Source organism: Poecilia mexicana, unplaced genomic scaffold (genome assembly GCF_051168715.1).
Source record: "Poecilia mexicana isolate PSO_F unplaced genomic scaffold, ASM5116871v1 scaffold_2, whole genome shotgun sequence".
Lineage (NCBI taxonomy): Eukaryota > Metazoa > Chordata > Actinopteri > Cyprinodontiformes > Poeciliidae > Poecilia > Poecilia mexicana.
Genome location: NW_028263371.1, coordinates 13,162,645 through 13,176,486, shown reverse-complemented (window position 1 = coordinate 13,176,486; position 13,842 = coordinate 13,162,645). Strand labels below are relative to the sequence as shown.

The 13,842-nt window shown below is 38.0% G+C and overlaps 1 protein-coding gene across 3 annotated transcripts; it reads right to left on the bottom strand.

The window, feature by feature from the left end:
- Positions 1-263: 263 nt before the first annotated feature.
- LOC106910984 (interleukin-1 receptor type 1-like) lies at positions 264-12,687 on the bottom strand. 3 transcript variants are annotated; one of them, XM_088011105.1, is made up of 9 exons: positions 11,534-12,687; positions 10,268-10,334; positions 9,598-9,844; positions 5,105-5,288; positions 4,831-4,981; positions 3,932-3,997; positions 2,984-3,110; positions 2,531-2,679; positions 264-1,064 (listed from the first exon to the last, which is right to left on the bottom strand). In XM_088011105.1, the coding sequence occupies exons 2-9, from the start codon at positions 10,329-10,331 to the stop codon at positions 928-930; spliced, it is 1,125 nt and encodes a 374-aa protein (XP_087867231.1). In that variant the 5' UTR covers positions 10,332-10,334; positions 11,534-12,687; the 3' UTR covers positions 264-927. The 3 variants fall into 3 exon arrangements, with proteins under 3 accessions (XP_087867231.1, XP_087867236.1, XP_087867240.1); XM_088011110.1 differs by having other exon boundaries at positions 11,692-12,687; XM_088011114.1 differs by lacking the exon at positions 264-1,064 and having other exon boundaries at positions 1,120-2,679.
- Between the last annotated feature and the right edge of the window lie 1,155 nt (positions 12,688-13,842).

Below are 13,842 nucleotides of genomic sequence, written 5' to 3'. Positions count from 1 at the left end.
CCTGGGGATCAATAAATTCTATTCTATTCTATTCTATTCTATTCTATTCTATTCTATTCTATTCTATTCTATTCTATTCTATTCTATTCTAATTAAGTACAACAACCACACCTCTGCCAGAGCGGTGTACCATCCCAAAGAGATCCACATGTACAGAATAACAACACAGATGTCACACAGCAGCGCACAGCTTAAAGAAGTAATAATGATTTGCGCCGTCAATGGATCAGTTTCAAAAATAGTTGAGCAGACAGACCAGACAGTATTGTCACAATTTTGAGTTTATTTATTTTGAACATGATAGAAGTATAAAATCAGACACATGAACAAGGAATGCAAAGACACATATTTTTGTACCACAATAATCTTAACATGTTCAAAAAGGAGTAGGAAGAAGTAAGAAACTTATGAACTGCGACTCCATAAACTCATACAATATTTTCAGATGGACCCTCATTATTAAATAAAAAAATAACAAACAGGTTAATTAATTTTCCATTTTATCTGGGTTTACGTATGTCTAGATAAAAACATCTATACATTCATATACACACACACACTCAATTTACACACATTAGTGCTATCTCTCACCCATATTTCTATATCTTGTGAAAATGACCTCCTTATATTTCCTTTTAAATTGTATTAAATTTTGACTTTGTTTTACCTCCTCATTTAACTTATTCCATAATTTCGTTTGTAAACTACAAATCCTTAAGTTTGAGTAACCCCTTAAGTTAAATCCCCCTCCTCTTTCCTTTGCTCCCCTGTATCATAATGCCAGTTTTCTCATAAAAAACCCATTTAGCATGGTTCATGTCTCTGAATTGTTAAATGATTGCTGGGACACTTAAATTCAGCTAATTTATTTAGTCTTCTTCTTAAATTGATAATAACCCACAGATTTCATCTGAGGAAGCGAAACCTTCAGCATCTTGTACCTTTATTGCATCTTCTTGGAGGGCAGTAGGGCCTCACTGACAGAAAATGTTTCACCACCACAGCGGCGAACAAGATCAGACACACGCCCAAAACAAGAAAAACAATGATGAAAGTGAAGGACTCTGCAAGACAAATGCAAATATGCTTTCAGTAAGATTCATAGCAAATCCAGCAAAATTCATCTAAGAACAGCAATTTATTGTTCAGTTTCAGCCATTGGTTCCCAAAGCAGAGACATCAGAATACCTCCATTGGGTCAGCATGTCTAGGCCACCCACTGGGGATTTACAAATCAGAAAAAAAGTTGTTGGTTTATCTTTGTGCTTTTCTAACAAATTCAAATTGTGTCCAGTTAATTTGCACAATATTATAAAATGATCCTGTATCATAGTTGGTGTGGCTGAGCCAAAGCACAGACAGGTGAGAGAATAAGATTTAGTGAAGGAAAAACAAAAAACCATATAGGTCTTACAGCAAAATGTGGAGCCATATGGACAAAAAAATAATATGGAACTTAATAGTTTTAGCATAACTTCTGTTGTTTTTACTGTTGTGGTTTTTGCATTTTCTGACCCTCCTGGGCCACTGCAGCAAGGTAGTAAAATGGCTCAAAAGGAGCAGAAATGTTGAACAAGGGAAACTGATGATGAGACTAACTGAACTATAAAGATCTGAAACAAAGTACAAAACCTGGCAAAAGTTTAAATGAGATAATATTCATGCAAGGCAAGGGAAGGCAATTTTATTTGAATGGTAAATTTTCAGCAACAAAATAATTCAACGCGTTTTACATGACTAGAAAGAAAATAAAAGAACAAACAGGCATAAAACATTACATTGTCGAGGCAAAGTAAGGGACAAAATCAGACAACACTTTATGATGTCCCAGTTGTTATTAAAGATAAATCTAAAAAAAGAAATAAAATAAAATTTCATCCTTAATTTAAAGGAACTCAGTGTTTCAGCATTTTTGCTATTTTTTTTCTAAGTGCATTCTGGATTAGTGGAGAATAAAAACTGAATGCTGCTACTCCATGTTTGGTTCTGAGTCTGGAGATGCAAAGACCTGAATGTTCTGGAGCATTGATATGGCGACAGCAGGTCGCTTAATGTGTTTTTGTGCTTAAACCGACAACGCATCTTGGACTTGGCCATTAAGTGATTTACAAACTAACAAAAGCACTTTAGAATCTACTGTCTTCACTTCAGGGAGCCAGGGTAGGAAATTTAGAGTTGGGCTTCATCTTTCTAGTTTTTAATGAGAACTAAAAAGCTGTTTGGTTGAATTTTAAGGCAGACATGTGAAGATACTCCATTACAGGAAACAGAACAAAGCAAAAACAAACAAACAGAGGAATTACCTTATACGGCAAAGCTTTAGAAACAACAGAAAAATCAACAGAATTTACCAAGAAAAAATGAATACAAATAACACAAGGTAAATAATCAAACATACACAAAAACCAACCCAAATTAACAACCAGCATGCTGATTGTTAATTTGGGTCAGCACATTATCACCAGCGACATAAACAATCGCTTATCATAGGCAGAAGTTGAAAAGTTTAGGAATGCATCCTGACACTAACCATCTTTCTTCAGAGATAAAGTTGCAGAGTTTACTGTATAGAAGCCTGAGCCTTTGCACTGAAACTTCTTCTCGAAATCTTCAGCTGAAACCTCTGCGATGGTCAGGATTGCTGTGGAGAAGGTTTCCTTTGAAGGAACCTTGATGTCTCTAAGAAATAAAATAAAATTTACTTCATTAAAACATTGGAACATGAAGTGAAAAACAATTACCTGTCAAGTGCTTACTTCAACATAATACATGATGAATAAATCGCTATGACACAAAATTGTTACGACATCAATTTAAATGTCAGTTTTCTGAATGGACATTTAAATAACTTTATTCAACTTGTTAAATAGATTATTACGAAATGTTTTGTTACCATAATGGATATCCGTAGGTGGAAAAAGTATAAATTCATAATAATAATCTAAATTAACCACAGCATAGTTAACATAATGTTCAGACTTACAATGTGCTGGTCTCGGTGTATCCTTTCATCTGCTTCACTGGGTTTCCATTAATCCACCATGTGGCCTCACAGTCCCGTTCTGCATTAATCCCACAGTAAACGGTGCAGTTCAGCTTCATGCTGGAGCCTGTTGAACACATGATGGTTTGTTACGTTAACATATAGTTTCCATTCACGGTGTGTGTGTATGTTTTATTTGTACTGAAGGGTTATTTGCATTCATCTGCAACCAATCTCTAAATCAGAATCGATTTCACACCAAAAACATTAATAATTTTTATATTTATAATTGTACAGAAATTCATACTATTTACTTGAAGTAAATATTCAGCTGAATCAAGAAGCTTTACCAAAATAAAGTTGTGTGGAATAAACAATATGAGAAGTGATTAAATGTTGCTCATAAACAGTGTCTAGAAAATTGTCTTTTTTTTTTCTTTTTAGTTTTATGGAGTCAGTGAAGTGTCAGTGTGTCAGTGTATTGCAAATCTATGCCAGACAGATAACGCCTGTTTGAACATGGCAGTCCAAAATAAAAACAAAGTTAACAATGCAACAAATACCACTACTACTACTAATTACATATAGGACCACTTTATACCTTCATCAACATCTCGTTTTATCAGATCATGAATCCAGAGGAACCCCTACTAGGTTATAAAATCTTATTTTTATTAAACATGGGGAACCAATATGAACTTCTATACTTTTATTTTCACTTGCTTTTGTTTTGTTTTGTTTGTATTTCCTTCCAATTCATGTACAGCACTTTGAATTGTCTTGTTGCTGAAAATGTGCTATATAAGTAAAATTACCTTATCATAAATATAATGAGAAAAAGTATTATTTTTAAGCAGTGAATTTTCTCTGACAACAGCTTTTCTGTGATAAAGCTCAGAAACTGAGACTGAGGAGTTGTGATGTTAATGTTTTAGGAAGTTTTCTTACCTTTCTTAACCAGCTGCTCTTTTGTATTCGGAGAGATGATTTTTACGTCTTCATAAACAGCTTTCTCTGTAAGGGAGCAAAGTTTGATAAAGTAAAGGTACAATTCCCTTTTGTTAAACCATAAACTATCTCTGATTATCCACGTTTTAGAAAGCGGAGTGCACTTTCACGAGCCACAGACTTAAATACTCCCAGATCTGCAAAAATCGATAAATCACTTAAGCAGAAGGCTAAAACGTCTCAAGAATAAATAAACCCAAGAACAGATCAAAAACAAGTTTATTAACGTCTATCAGTCTGGAGATGGTTATAAAGACTAAAGTGAGCCACAGTAGAGCCATTACTAACAAACGGATAAAACAGGGAACAGTGGAGAGTCTTCGTCAGTCTGACCAAATTACACCAGAAGATCATTAATTGCAAAAGAATCCAGAACAGCATCTAAAGATCTGCAGGGTCTCGGTTAAGGTTAGTGTTTATGATTCAACAACAAGAAAAAGACTTGGCAAAACTTGCCAACACCCAGCTAGTAAGAGGATGGCAGCAAACACACAATAGAAAAACAAAATGAGGATCGACAGGAACAGAATTGATCAGCTGAGCTCATAATGACCTTTTACCACCAAGAAAGACGCAACATACAATTAGGTTTAGAGGTAAATTACTTTTATACGAAGGTCGGGTTGGTTAACTTTTCCCTTAGTTTATGGAATCAGCATTAGATAACTGCTTTTAGTGTGCACTCAAGTTATCTTTGATATCAGTTTGATGAAACAAATGTGACAAAGAAGCAAAAACAGAGTGGAGGGAGCAAATACTTTTTCTCTTCAATTTATAATTATTAGGGCAAAGCACATGCCTGTCTGCATCTGAACAGCCAACAGTCTAAAAAGACTCACTTAAAACAAAAAGTCTCCTGGATCCAGAAGAGTTGTACAGCTTGTGGTTGTGAGTCCAGGTACATATGCAGGTGTAGATGTCCTCATCGACTTTTGTTGCATTAATTACCCACAGGCTTTCTCTGTGTTGACCAGGAATCAGATTCTTTCCCTGCAATAAAAACAAGACAGACGTTAGAAATGATGGAACAGAATTAAATCTTTTAATGTCTTAGAAACCGACCACTTTATGCGATGTGTTTTCACAAAATAAAGTAATCAGAGATTCCCTTACCTTGAACCATGTGAAGTTCCCATTGAATGTTTTGCATGTGTCTTTAACAGGCTGTGGACAAGGAATGTTTATGTTCTGGGCAGAGTTTCGGATAGCTCCATAGGTCAGATTCTCTCGGCTTGTTTCACTGAAGACCTCGATCTTCAGATGATAGTAGAAACATTTATCTGATGGCTCAATGTGCCTGTGGAGAAAGAAACATTCACAGATTAGCTGATCTCAAACATCAAAGACGAAAAAGGATCTTGTAGCCTAGAAATACAACAGAGTTAAAATACAAAGCTACATTAATAAATCTTCTAAAGGTCATGAATGTCCTCAGATCTGTTGCTGTGACTAAAAACTGATAATTTAAGAGTAAAAGTGCAGAATACACTACAACACACTACCTATCCACGGGCCAATAGTCAGTATCAAGGTATATTAACTAAAAGCTTTGGTTTCAAACTAATAACATTTTTCTTTGCATAAGATGAAAACCCAGAGAGTATCCCGTAGCAACCAGATATTTTTGTGGTTGTTTGCTGACTCCCAGTCGGCTGGCTGGTGCACCGTCCCCTCACTCACAAGAACACCAGATTATCTGGTTGCTTAACACAACCTCGCTAATTTGTCAGCCATGATCACCTTGTGGACTAACAGCATTAGACCATAAAATCATTATATATTTCACTATATATTATTGTATATAAATATTTCACTTTGCGGTCGACTAATATAACGTTTTTTAAAAAATCCCCTTCTCACCCTCTGCGGGTGGTCTCTCTCTTGTCCTCTACCAGAGGCCTGGGAGCTTGAGGCTTCCAGGCCTTCTCCAGTTCCTCTCTGAGGCCCTGGTATTTCTCCAGTTTCTCGTGCTCCTTTTTTCTGATGTTGTGGTCACTTGGTATTGCTACATCCACCACAACGGCTTTCCTCTGTTCTTTATCCACCACCACAATGTCCGGTTGGTTCGCCATTACCATCTTGTCTGTTTGGATCTGGAAGTCCCACAAGATCTTAGCTCGGTCATTCTCCACCACCTTTGGGGGTGTCCCCCACTTTGACCTCGGGGCTTCCAGTCCATATTCTGCACAGATGTTCCTGTACACTATGCCCGCCACTTGGTTATGTCGTTCCATGTACGCTTTCCCTGCCAGCATCTTGCCCCTGCTGTTATGTGCTGGACTGTCTCAGAGGCCTCCTTGCACAACCTACACCTTGGGTCTTGTCTGGTGTGGTAGATCTGAGCTTCTATGCTCTGGTGTTTAGGGCCTGTTCCTGGGCGGCCAGGATGAGGGCCTCCGTGCTGTCCTTGAGTCCAGCTTTCTCCAGCCATTGGTAGGATTTCCTGATATCAGCCACTTCAGTTATTTGTCGGTGGTACATCCCATGTAGGGGCTTGTCTTCCCATGATGGTTCCTCCAGCACCTCGTCCTCTGTTCCCCATTGCCTGAGACATTCGCTGAGCACATCGTCCGTTGAGGCTTTGTCCTTGATGTATTTATCCTGGACAGTGGCTCTAACACTCACTAGTCCTCTGCCTCCTTCCTTACGGCTTGTGTACAGTCTCAGGGTGCTGGATTTGGGGTGGAACCCTCCATGCATGGTTAGTAGCTTCCGAGTCTTAACGTCCGTGGCCTTTATCTCTTCCATTGGCCAGCTAATTATTCCGGCAGGGTATCTGATTACTGGTAAGGCATAGCTTTTTATTGCACGGATCTTGTTCTTGCCATTGAGCTGGCTTCTCAGGACTTGCCTTATTCGTTGGAGGTATTTGGCTGTGGCTCCTTTCCTTGTGACCTCATCGAGGTTGCCATTTGCTTGTGGCATTCCCAGGTACTTGTCTGTCTCTATGTCTGCTATTGTTCCCTCTGGGAGTGAGACCCCTTCTGTGCGGACGACCTTCCCTCTCTTTGTAACCATCCGACCACACTTCTCTAGTCCGAATGACATTGGGATGGCTTCAAGGGTGGTTTTCCACAGCCCCATCGAGTTTGCAATGAAGGCTTTTAGAGTTCTATTGATGTTGTACATCTCTAAGCATTCAATGATCCAAGTGTGTCCAAGTGTATTGAGTCATAGGCTCAATGCCACATATATATACGTTCCGGGCAAGAGGCGGGGTACACCCTGGACAGGTTGCCAGTCTGTCGCAGGGCAACACAGACAAACAACCATCTATGCATACACACACTCACACCTAGGGGCAATTTGGAAAGGCCAATTAACCTGACATGTTTTTGGACTGTGTGTGGAGTACCCGGAGAAACCCACGCATGCGCAGGGAGAACATGCAAACTCCATGCAGAAAGACCGTGGCCGGGAATCGAACCCAGATATATATATATATATATATATATATATATATATATATATATATATATATATATATATATATATATATATATATATAGTCCTGAGAAGCCAGCTCAATGGCAAGAACAAGATCCAAACTGGAGCAGTGGCTCAAACAGATCCCAGGAACAACATCAGACATCTCAGTCTAGAAATGTGCAGTTCTAGGCACAGCCAAGATACTGGAGGAGAACCCTCAAGCTCCCAGGCCTCTGTAGAGGACCCGAGCTCAGAGGATGAAAGAGAGAGACCACCAGCAGTGGGTGAGAAGGGAATTTTATATATATATATATATATTAGGGATGTGCCGATCAGGTTTTTTCCTCCCGATACCGATACCGATCACCCATGATCGCCGATACACCGATACAGATCACCGATACCGATCACATAATTATTATTTATTTATTTATTTTTTATCATAAACACTACCGGTTACATTATGTGGAAAAAGGAACCATGAATTCACCTTAATTTAGACAAAAACTTGTTTTTAATAACTTTTTCCAAGAAGAAAACTAAACAAAACAGGCATTGTGCAAATTGTACTGCTATTGATAATACTATCTTTAACAGACTGAAAACATATGAAGGCTCTGAAGAGGCTAAATAATGCAAAGAGTCAAAATAAAACCTCTCAACATTGCCAAAAAGTTCAAGTATAAAACTTAACATTCAAAGGCAAAAACAGGTTCCATTACAATAAACAATCCAGAGTTACTGAATGAAAACTTCCTGTTAGCATGGCGGCTAGCTGATTACTGCTAGCTCTGAGTGGCTGTTTCTGACTGAGCGGAGTAATTATGCAGATCAGGGAGGAGATCGATTATTTTTTCAGAGATTATTTGTCTCATGTTAGGACAGCGGAAGTTTTAATACGTAGGTAAAATGTATTTTTTTAGGTTAGATACTGCAGCTTTAAGCGGAGGTTCGGTGTGAGAGTCACTACCAGGTGGAGCAGAAGCGAAGCTCTGTCTGTCAAATATTACTACCTGTAGCGTAGCAGCGGTTCAACAGCGAGAGCAGAACCAGCGTTTTACATCGCAGCTCGAAGACTTAAATCATTTTGCGGGTTATTTGTTTAGCTTTCTGACCGTCATGCTAATCCTGGTGAGTGTTTGTAGCTGTGCGCTGCTTTACCTGCTATCTGATCCTCCGTATGTCTTTTTTACTGCAGTGAGCCTCGATGTAGCCAAATTCCGTCAAGTATGGCATTGTTTTTATGTCGTATTAGCTTCGCTGTGTTGATGCATTTTGACCTGCTTCAATTTTCCGCCGCAACACGCAAACTTCCCCATTCACTCAGTGCGTTATAGTTGCACATCGCTTAGGATTTGTTGTTGCGCGTTTGCACAGAGTGAAGGAAAGAGGAGACCAGCTGCACAGGCAGGCTGGGAAATGAGAAGCAGATGATCGGTATCGGTAAAAGAGACAATGATCGCCGATCACCGATCATGCTCTTTTTCACGAAAATCGGCCCGATTATGATCGGTGACCGATCGATCGGCACACCTCTAATATATATATATATATATATATATATATATATATGTGTGTGTGTGTGTGTGTGTGTGTGTGCGTGTGTGTGTGTGTGTGTGTGTGTGTAATAAACTGAACAATTATAGTTTTCCAAAAATAAGTTAGTAATTACTAATTATCTTGTTGAGACAGATCTCACACTTAAGCTAAGGTAATTTTATTTATATAGCTCATTTTGAGCAACAAGGCAGTTCAAAGTGCTTCACACTACCTGCTACATTTACAGTTAGAAAAACACTAAACTAAAACAAAAACTGGTTCTGGATTCACATTGAATCCAGAACCAGTTCAGTTTTTTTGTAAGTCATTGTGATATAATCTGTCATCTGAAGTTGTTTTTTTTTAATTGAATCTCACAATTGTGCAGTAAACTTTATGGTTAAGACTTGTGGGACTTTAGCTTTGTTTGCCACAGTTATTCAGTTTGTTCTTTAGTTTTGATGTTCATAGCGTTTACTTGGATTGTGTTTTCTAGATCTTAAAGGTAAACTAGATAATACTTCAAATACATGACGAGGCTTGAGGTTCTCTTCATTTCCGCATGTTAAGATCCACATAAGATAATTTTTTCAATATCCCAACGTGTATGGCAAAGTAACAAAACTAAGTGAACTTACCTGGCAGAATAGTAGCCAGCATCATCAGTGCTGATGTTTAAGAAAAGCAGCGCTCCTCCATGGTAATGTATCCTGTGTGTCTCGTCTGTGGTGATATTCATGACCTCTGAGCCGTTTTTGAACCACGTAATGTTTTCATCAGGCAGGTTGGGGTCATCCATATCGAAGGGCACATAATAAAATGCTTCGCCTTCAATAACTTTATATCTATCCTGGTCCAGGTGAAAGCAGGAAGAATCTGATGTTCCTGAAAGTGAGGAGAAAGAAGACACTTACAAACAAGAATGTTCAGCATAGAAAAGCATTACAACATTTCATTTTGCCTTCCTTTGACTACCTTTTTGCAAAGCTCTTTGTGGTTTTTACCTTTTAAAAATAAAAATATATTTTTTTTTAATTGAGGACTTAGGGGAGTAACCAGGATTCCTAGAATATTTGTTTTTCTCTGTCATTTGTCATGCAAGTCAGTAAAAACAAACTTTGCTTTGTTTCCTTTATATTTGCCCTCTGGTGTGCATGTTCACATTATGAACTGCATCTCTCATCATAAGCCATAAACTCTGCAGTCACATCACAAAGTTGATGATTTTTCTTACATCTTGCGTCTCATTCCTCTAAATGATGAAGAGTAATATATTTTTTTTGTCTATGTTCTTTGTGCACACACTACCTGATATCCCATCAGATGTGGACATCACCATGACGACGGACAGGAGAAGCCTCGAGACGTCCATTAGCTGAAAGAGACAAAGTTCATTCTCAAACTCTTCAGATCTTCAAATTCCTGTCTGCTTCTCACACATGTAGATAACCTTATTTTTCCTCCGTCTCTTAGGTAGATTTTCTTTGACAACAGGGGCTCTAGAAAGTTCATCAGTAAGCTTTCTCAGCAGATGATTACGATCTGTGCAGTTACAAAATCATTTTCTGAAGAACGTTATCAGAAATCATGTTTTGCAAACGAGAAAACTGCAAAAACAATGTCCTGTTTTTCTTTTCTTTGCAGAAGTCAATACAATAAAGCAGAAGCTGTTGTCAGTAAAAACTATATTTGATGTTCTTTCTCTGTGGTGTTGCTACTGCAAGCCAGTTTTCATGTTGCACATTAAGCTTTGCTTGGAGATTTGACTGCAACAGTGACTCAAACTTAAAACAGCTATTTGGCAAAGTGGCAAAGTGAGTAATTTAACTTCGGACCACTGAATGAACTCATATGGCATTGTTCATTTTCTTTGTGATTGGGTAAGGAACTGCTCAGTTGCCATTCTTCAAATCCAGAAACTTGACTGAAATGGTTGAGTGATTCATCAGCCTACAATACACAGTTTATAATTTTAACTTACTATCCTGAGTGTGAGGCTCCACAATTACATACACAACTGTAATTCGGATCGATAGACAGCTGATCCCTACATGTATTTTGTCAAAAAGTTCTTCTCATATTAAAAACAGCAAAGAATAAACTGCAAACAAAGTGAGGTCTTTGGGGAATATTTCCAGCATAATCATAGATAATACATATGATTTTTCTTAATTTGCCTCTGGGTGTACAACAGATACCTGACCATGGATGAATAAATGTTAAAAGAAAAGAAGAAGGTAGATTTAAGATTGAAGAAAATCTTTCAATAATCCTAAAGGGGCAGTATTGTGTGTTTTCACACCCCGATTGTAAGACGTATCGGGAGTTTCAGGGGGGTCGGCTAATATAAGCCGTACCCCGAAAGTAAGACATATGTCTTACATTTCGGGGAAACACCTCTCAGCTGTAGCTATGCACTGGCCACCTCTGTGGGAATTAAAGAAACATGATGCAAAAGTTTTATTTGTAGCTCGGTCACAGTTATAAAACTGAAAAAATAAAATAAAAAAAAATTAAAAAAAGAAAATATATAAAAGCAAACAGTAAAAAAAAGTAATGTAAATTTCTGCTTACCTCTTCTGCTCAGGTTGAGAGACTTCTGAGGAGTGGCTGCTGTTAGCGCAACCACTCCGACCTTTTTATCAACCGTCTCCGTGCGCAAAAGGACCAAAACAAACCAAAACAAAAGCAACAAAATAACCAGAAACAGGTTTACCCAAGCGCGCACTCACCCTTACGAGTCACCGCTCCGAGGCAGTTTAAGGAGAACCGGATGAAGAAACAAAGACGGCGCTGGATGCGGTCCTACTGCTTGTGGAAGAAATTCTTCACAGTTTGCATGTCTGTGGTCTGGCTCACGGCTCCCCTCTCTTTTTATAGAGCGCTGTAAGTGCCGAGTGATGGTCCTAATGGGCTTGTTTTCCCTCCTTTAATATAGACTCGTCAAAAATAGACGAGTCAATGTTATTAATTCCATGGAATTAATGGGACACGCATTAAGCTCAGGGTTCCTGGCATCACCATCAAGCTGTTGAGAGGCAGAGGTGCATTTTATTTTTATGTTTTCAATTCAGTCATGGTTTTGCCACTAGTCTGTTGATATTCCAGAGAAACACTGTCTTGTTTTGGCGAAAGCTATGGAAAAGCCTTAAAATGAGTTGATATTTTATTACAGTAATAGATCTCATGTTGATGATAAGATAAGATAATTTTAATAGTTTCCCATAGGAGAAGTTTATCTTGGAAGCAGGGGCAAAACTGCAATACCACAATAAATGCCCATCAAAAAGTCCAGTAACCATGAATAAATACATAAAAACAAAACAAAACAAAAAAAGCAGTAGGCTGTACATCCCCATAACCATGTCCATTCACGTACAAACATCCTCTACATGCTACTCTTGGTCATCGTCTGGACCTCCTGTTTCTCTCTCTGTCCAGGCCCCATTAGTCTGCCATTTATCAGCTTAATGGAGAGAGGTGCAAATGAATGTTTCAGACGGCTGTATTTGCACAGGGGGACCCTGAACCTTCTCCCAGAGTTCATAAGAACGTGTTCTGATGCGAGCACATGTGACCCATCAGACAAGATGTTCTGAGCTTGCCTGATGGTAGCCTGCTCAAACAGGTGTTGTGGAGAACATAGATCCAGAGTGTTGACAATCTTACTTGCCATCTTCACCAGACTTTGAATTTGAGTTTTTAATTTGACAATAACATTTCCAAACCATCCACTTGATGCCATATCTAAGAAAAGACTCAACGGTTGCCCTATAAAAAAAAAATCAACATTATCATTTTAGAAACACCACACAATCGAAGTCGTCTAAGAAAATAGAGATGCTGCTGAACCTTTGCGCATACATTTGTCACGTGTGCGCCAACTCAGATTGCTATCTATGTACGTACCTAAATATTTAAAAGATCCAACCTGTTTGATGGAGCAGCCATGTATGGCTATAGGTCACTGACTGGTGAGGTGTTTATCTGCAGCTTATGAGAGTAAAACAAACTTATCTACAGCAGCTTTATGACTGATAAGAGACCCAGAATAACTGTATCATCTGAAAGTTTTACTATGTACTGATTGGGTTGAGAACTGACACATTGATTTGTGTACAAAATAAAAAGGGTGATAATCGTTGTCAGTTTGAGGACATGCAATTTTTGGAACTGGAATGACAATTGAGTTCTTCCAATTGTCATTCCACTAACAGTATTAATTTTAAAAAATATATATTTTATTTTAAATACATGTAATTGAGAAGGGGGAAACATATGTAGAAAACAGTTATTGATAACTAAAAATAAATATAACGTAAATTTTTTGGCTTATATTTAACTTTTGACTTATTTAACGACATTCAAACAATAATCTTTGACGATACCTTGTCTTGTAAAAGTATTCATTCAGCTTAAAGTTTTCCTGTTGTGTTAATGCTGTATAACAAAAACAGGAAATATCAATAATAAATAAATACAAAGTAATAAATCATGGGCGTCAAACTCATTTTAATTTTGGGCCATTTGACAAATCTGAATGTTCTTAAAGGGGTGGTTGTGCCTGTATAGTTAAAACCAATAAAACTGTTAAAATATCAATAAATAACAGTTTTTTGCAGTCAAAATTGAAGATTTTGCGGTGCCACTTAAGAAATGTATGTATGATGTTCAATGTGACTTTTTGATTACTCGCCGTATCAATTACTTGATATCTAGTAAGGCTGAGGCTGCAACCCCAACGTTTTTGACCAATTCTGAGAAAATTTGCAATTTTGCAAATTTATAAAAAACTGGACTGGATTCCAAATTACTGATGTAATTTGGAATCTAGATGGCCACAAAAAAGCTACGGTGGGCCAGATTTGGCCCCCGGGCCTTGA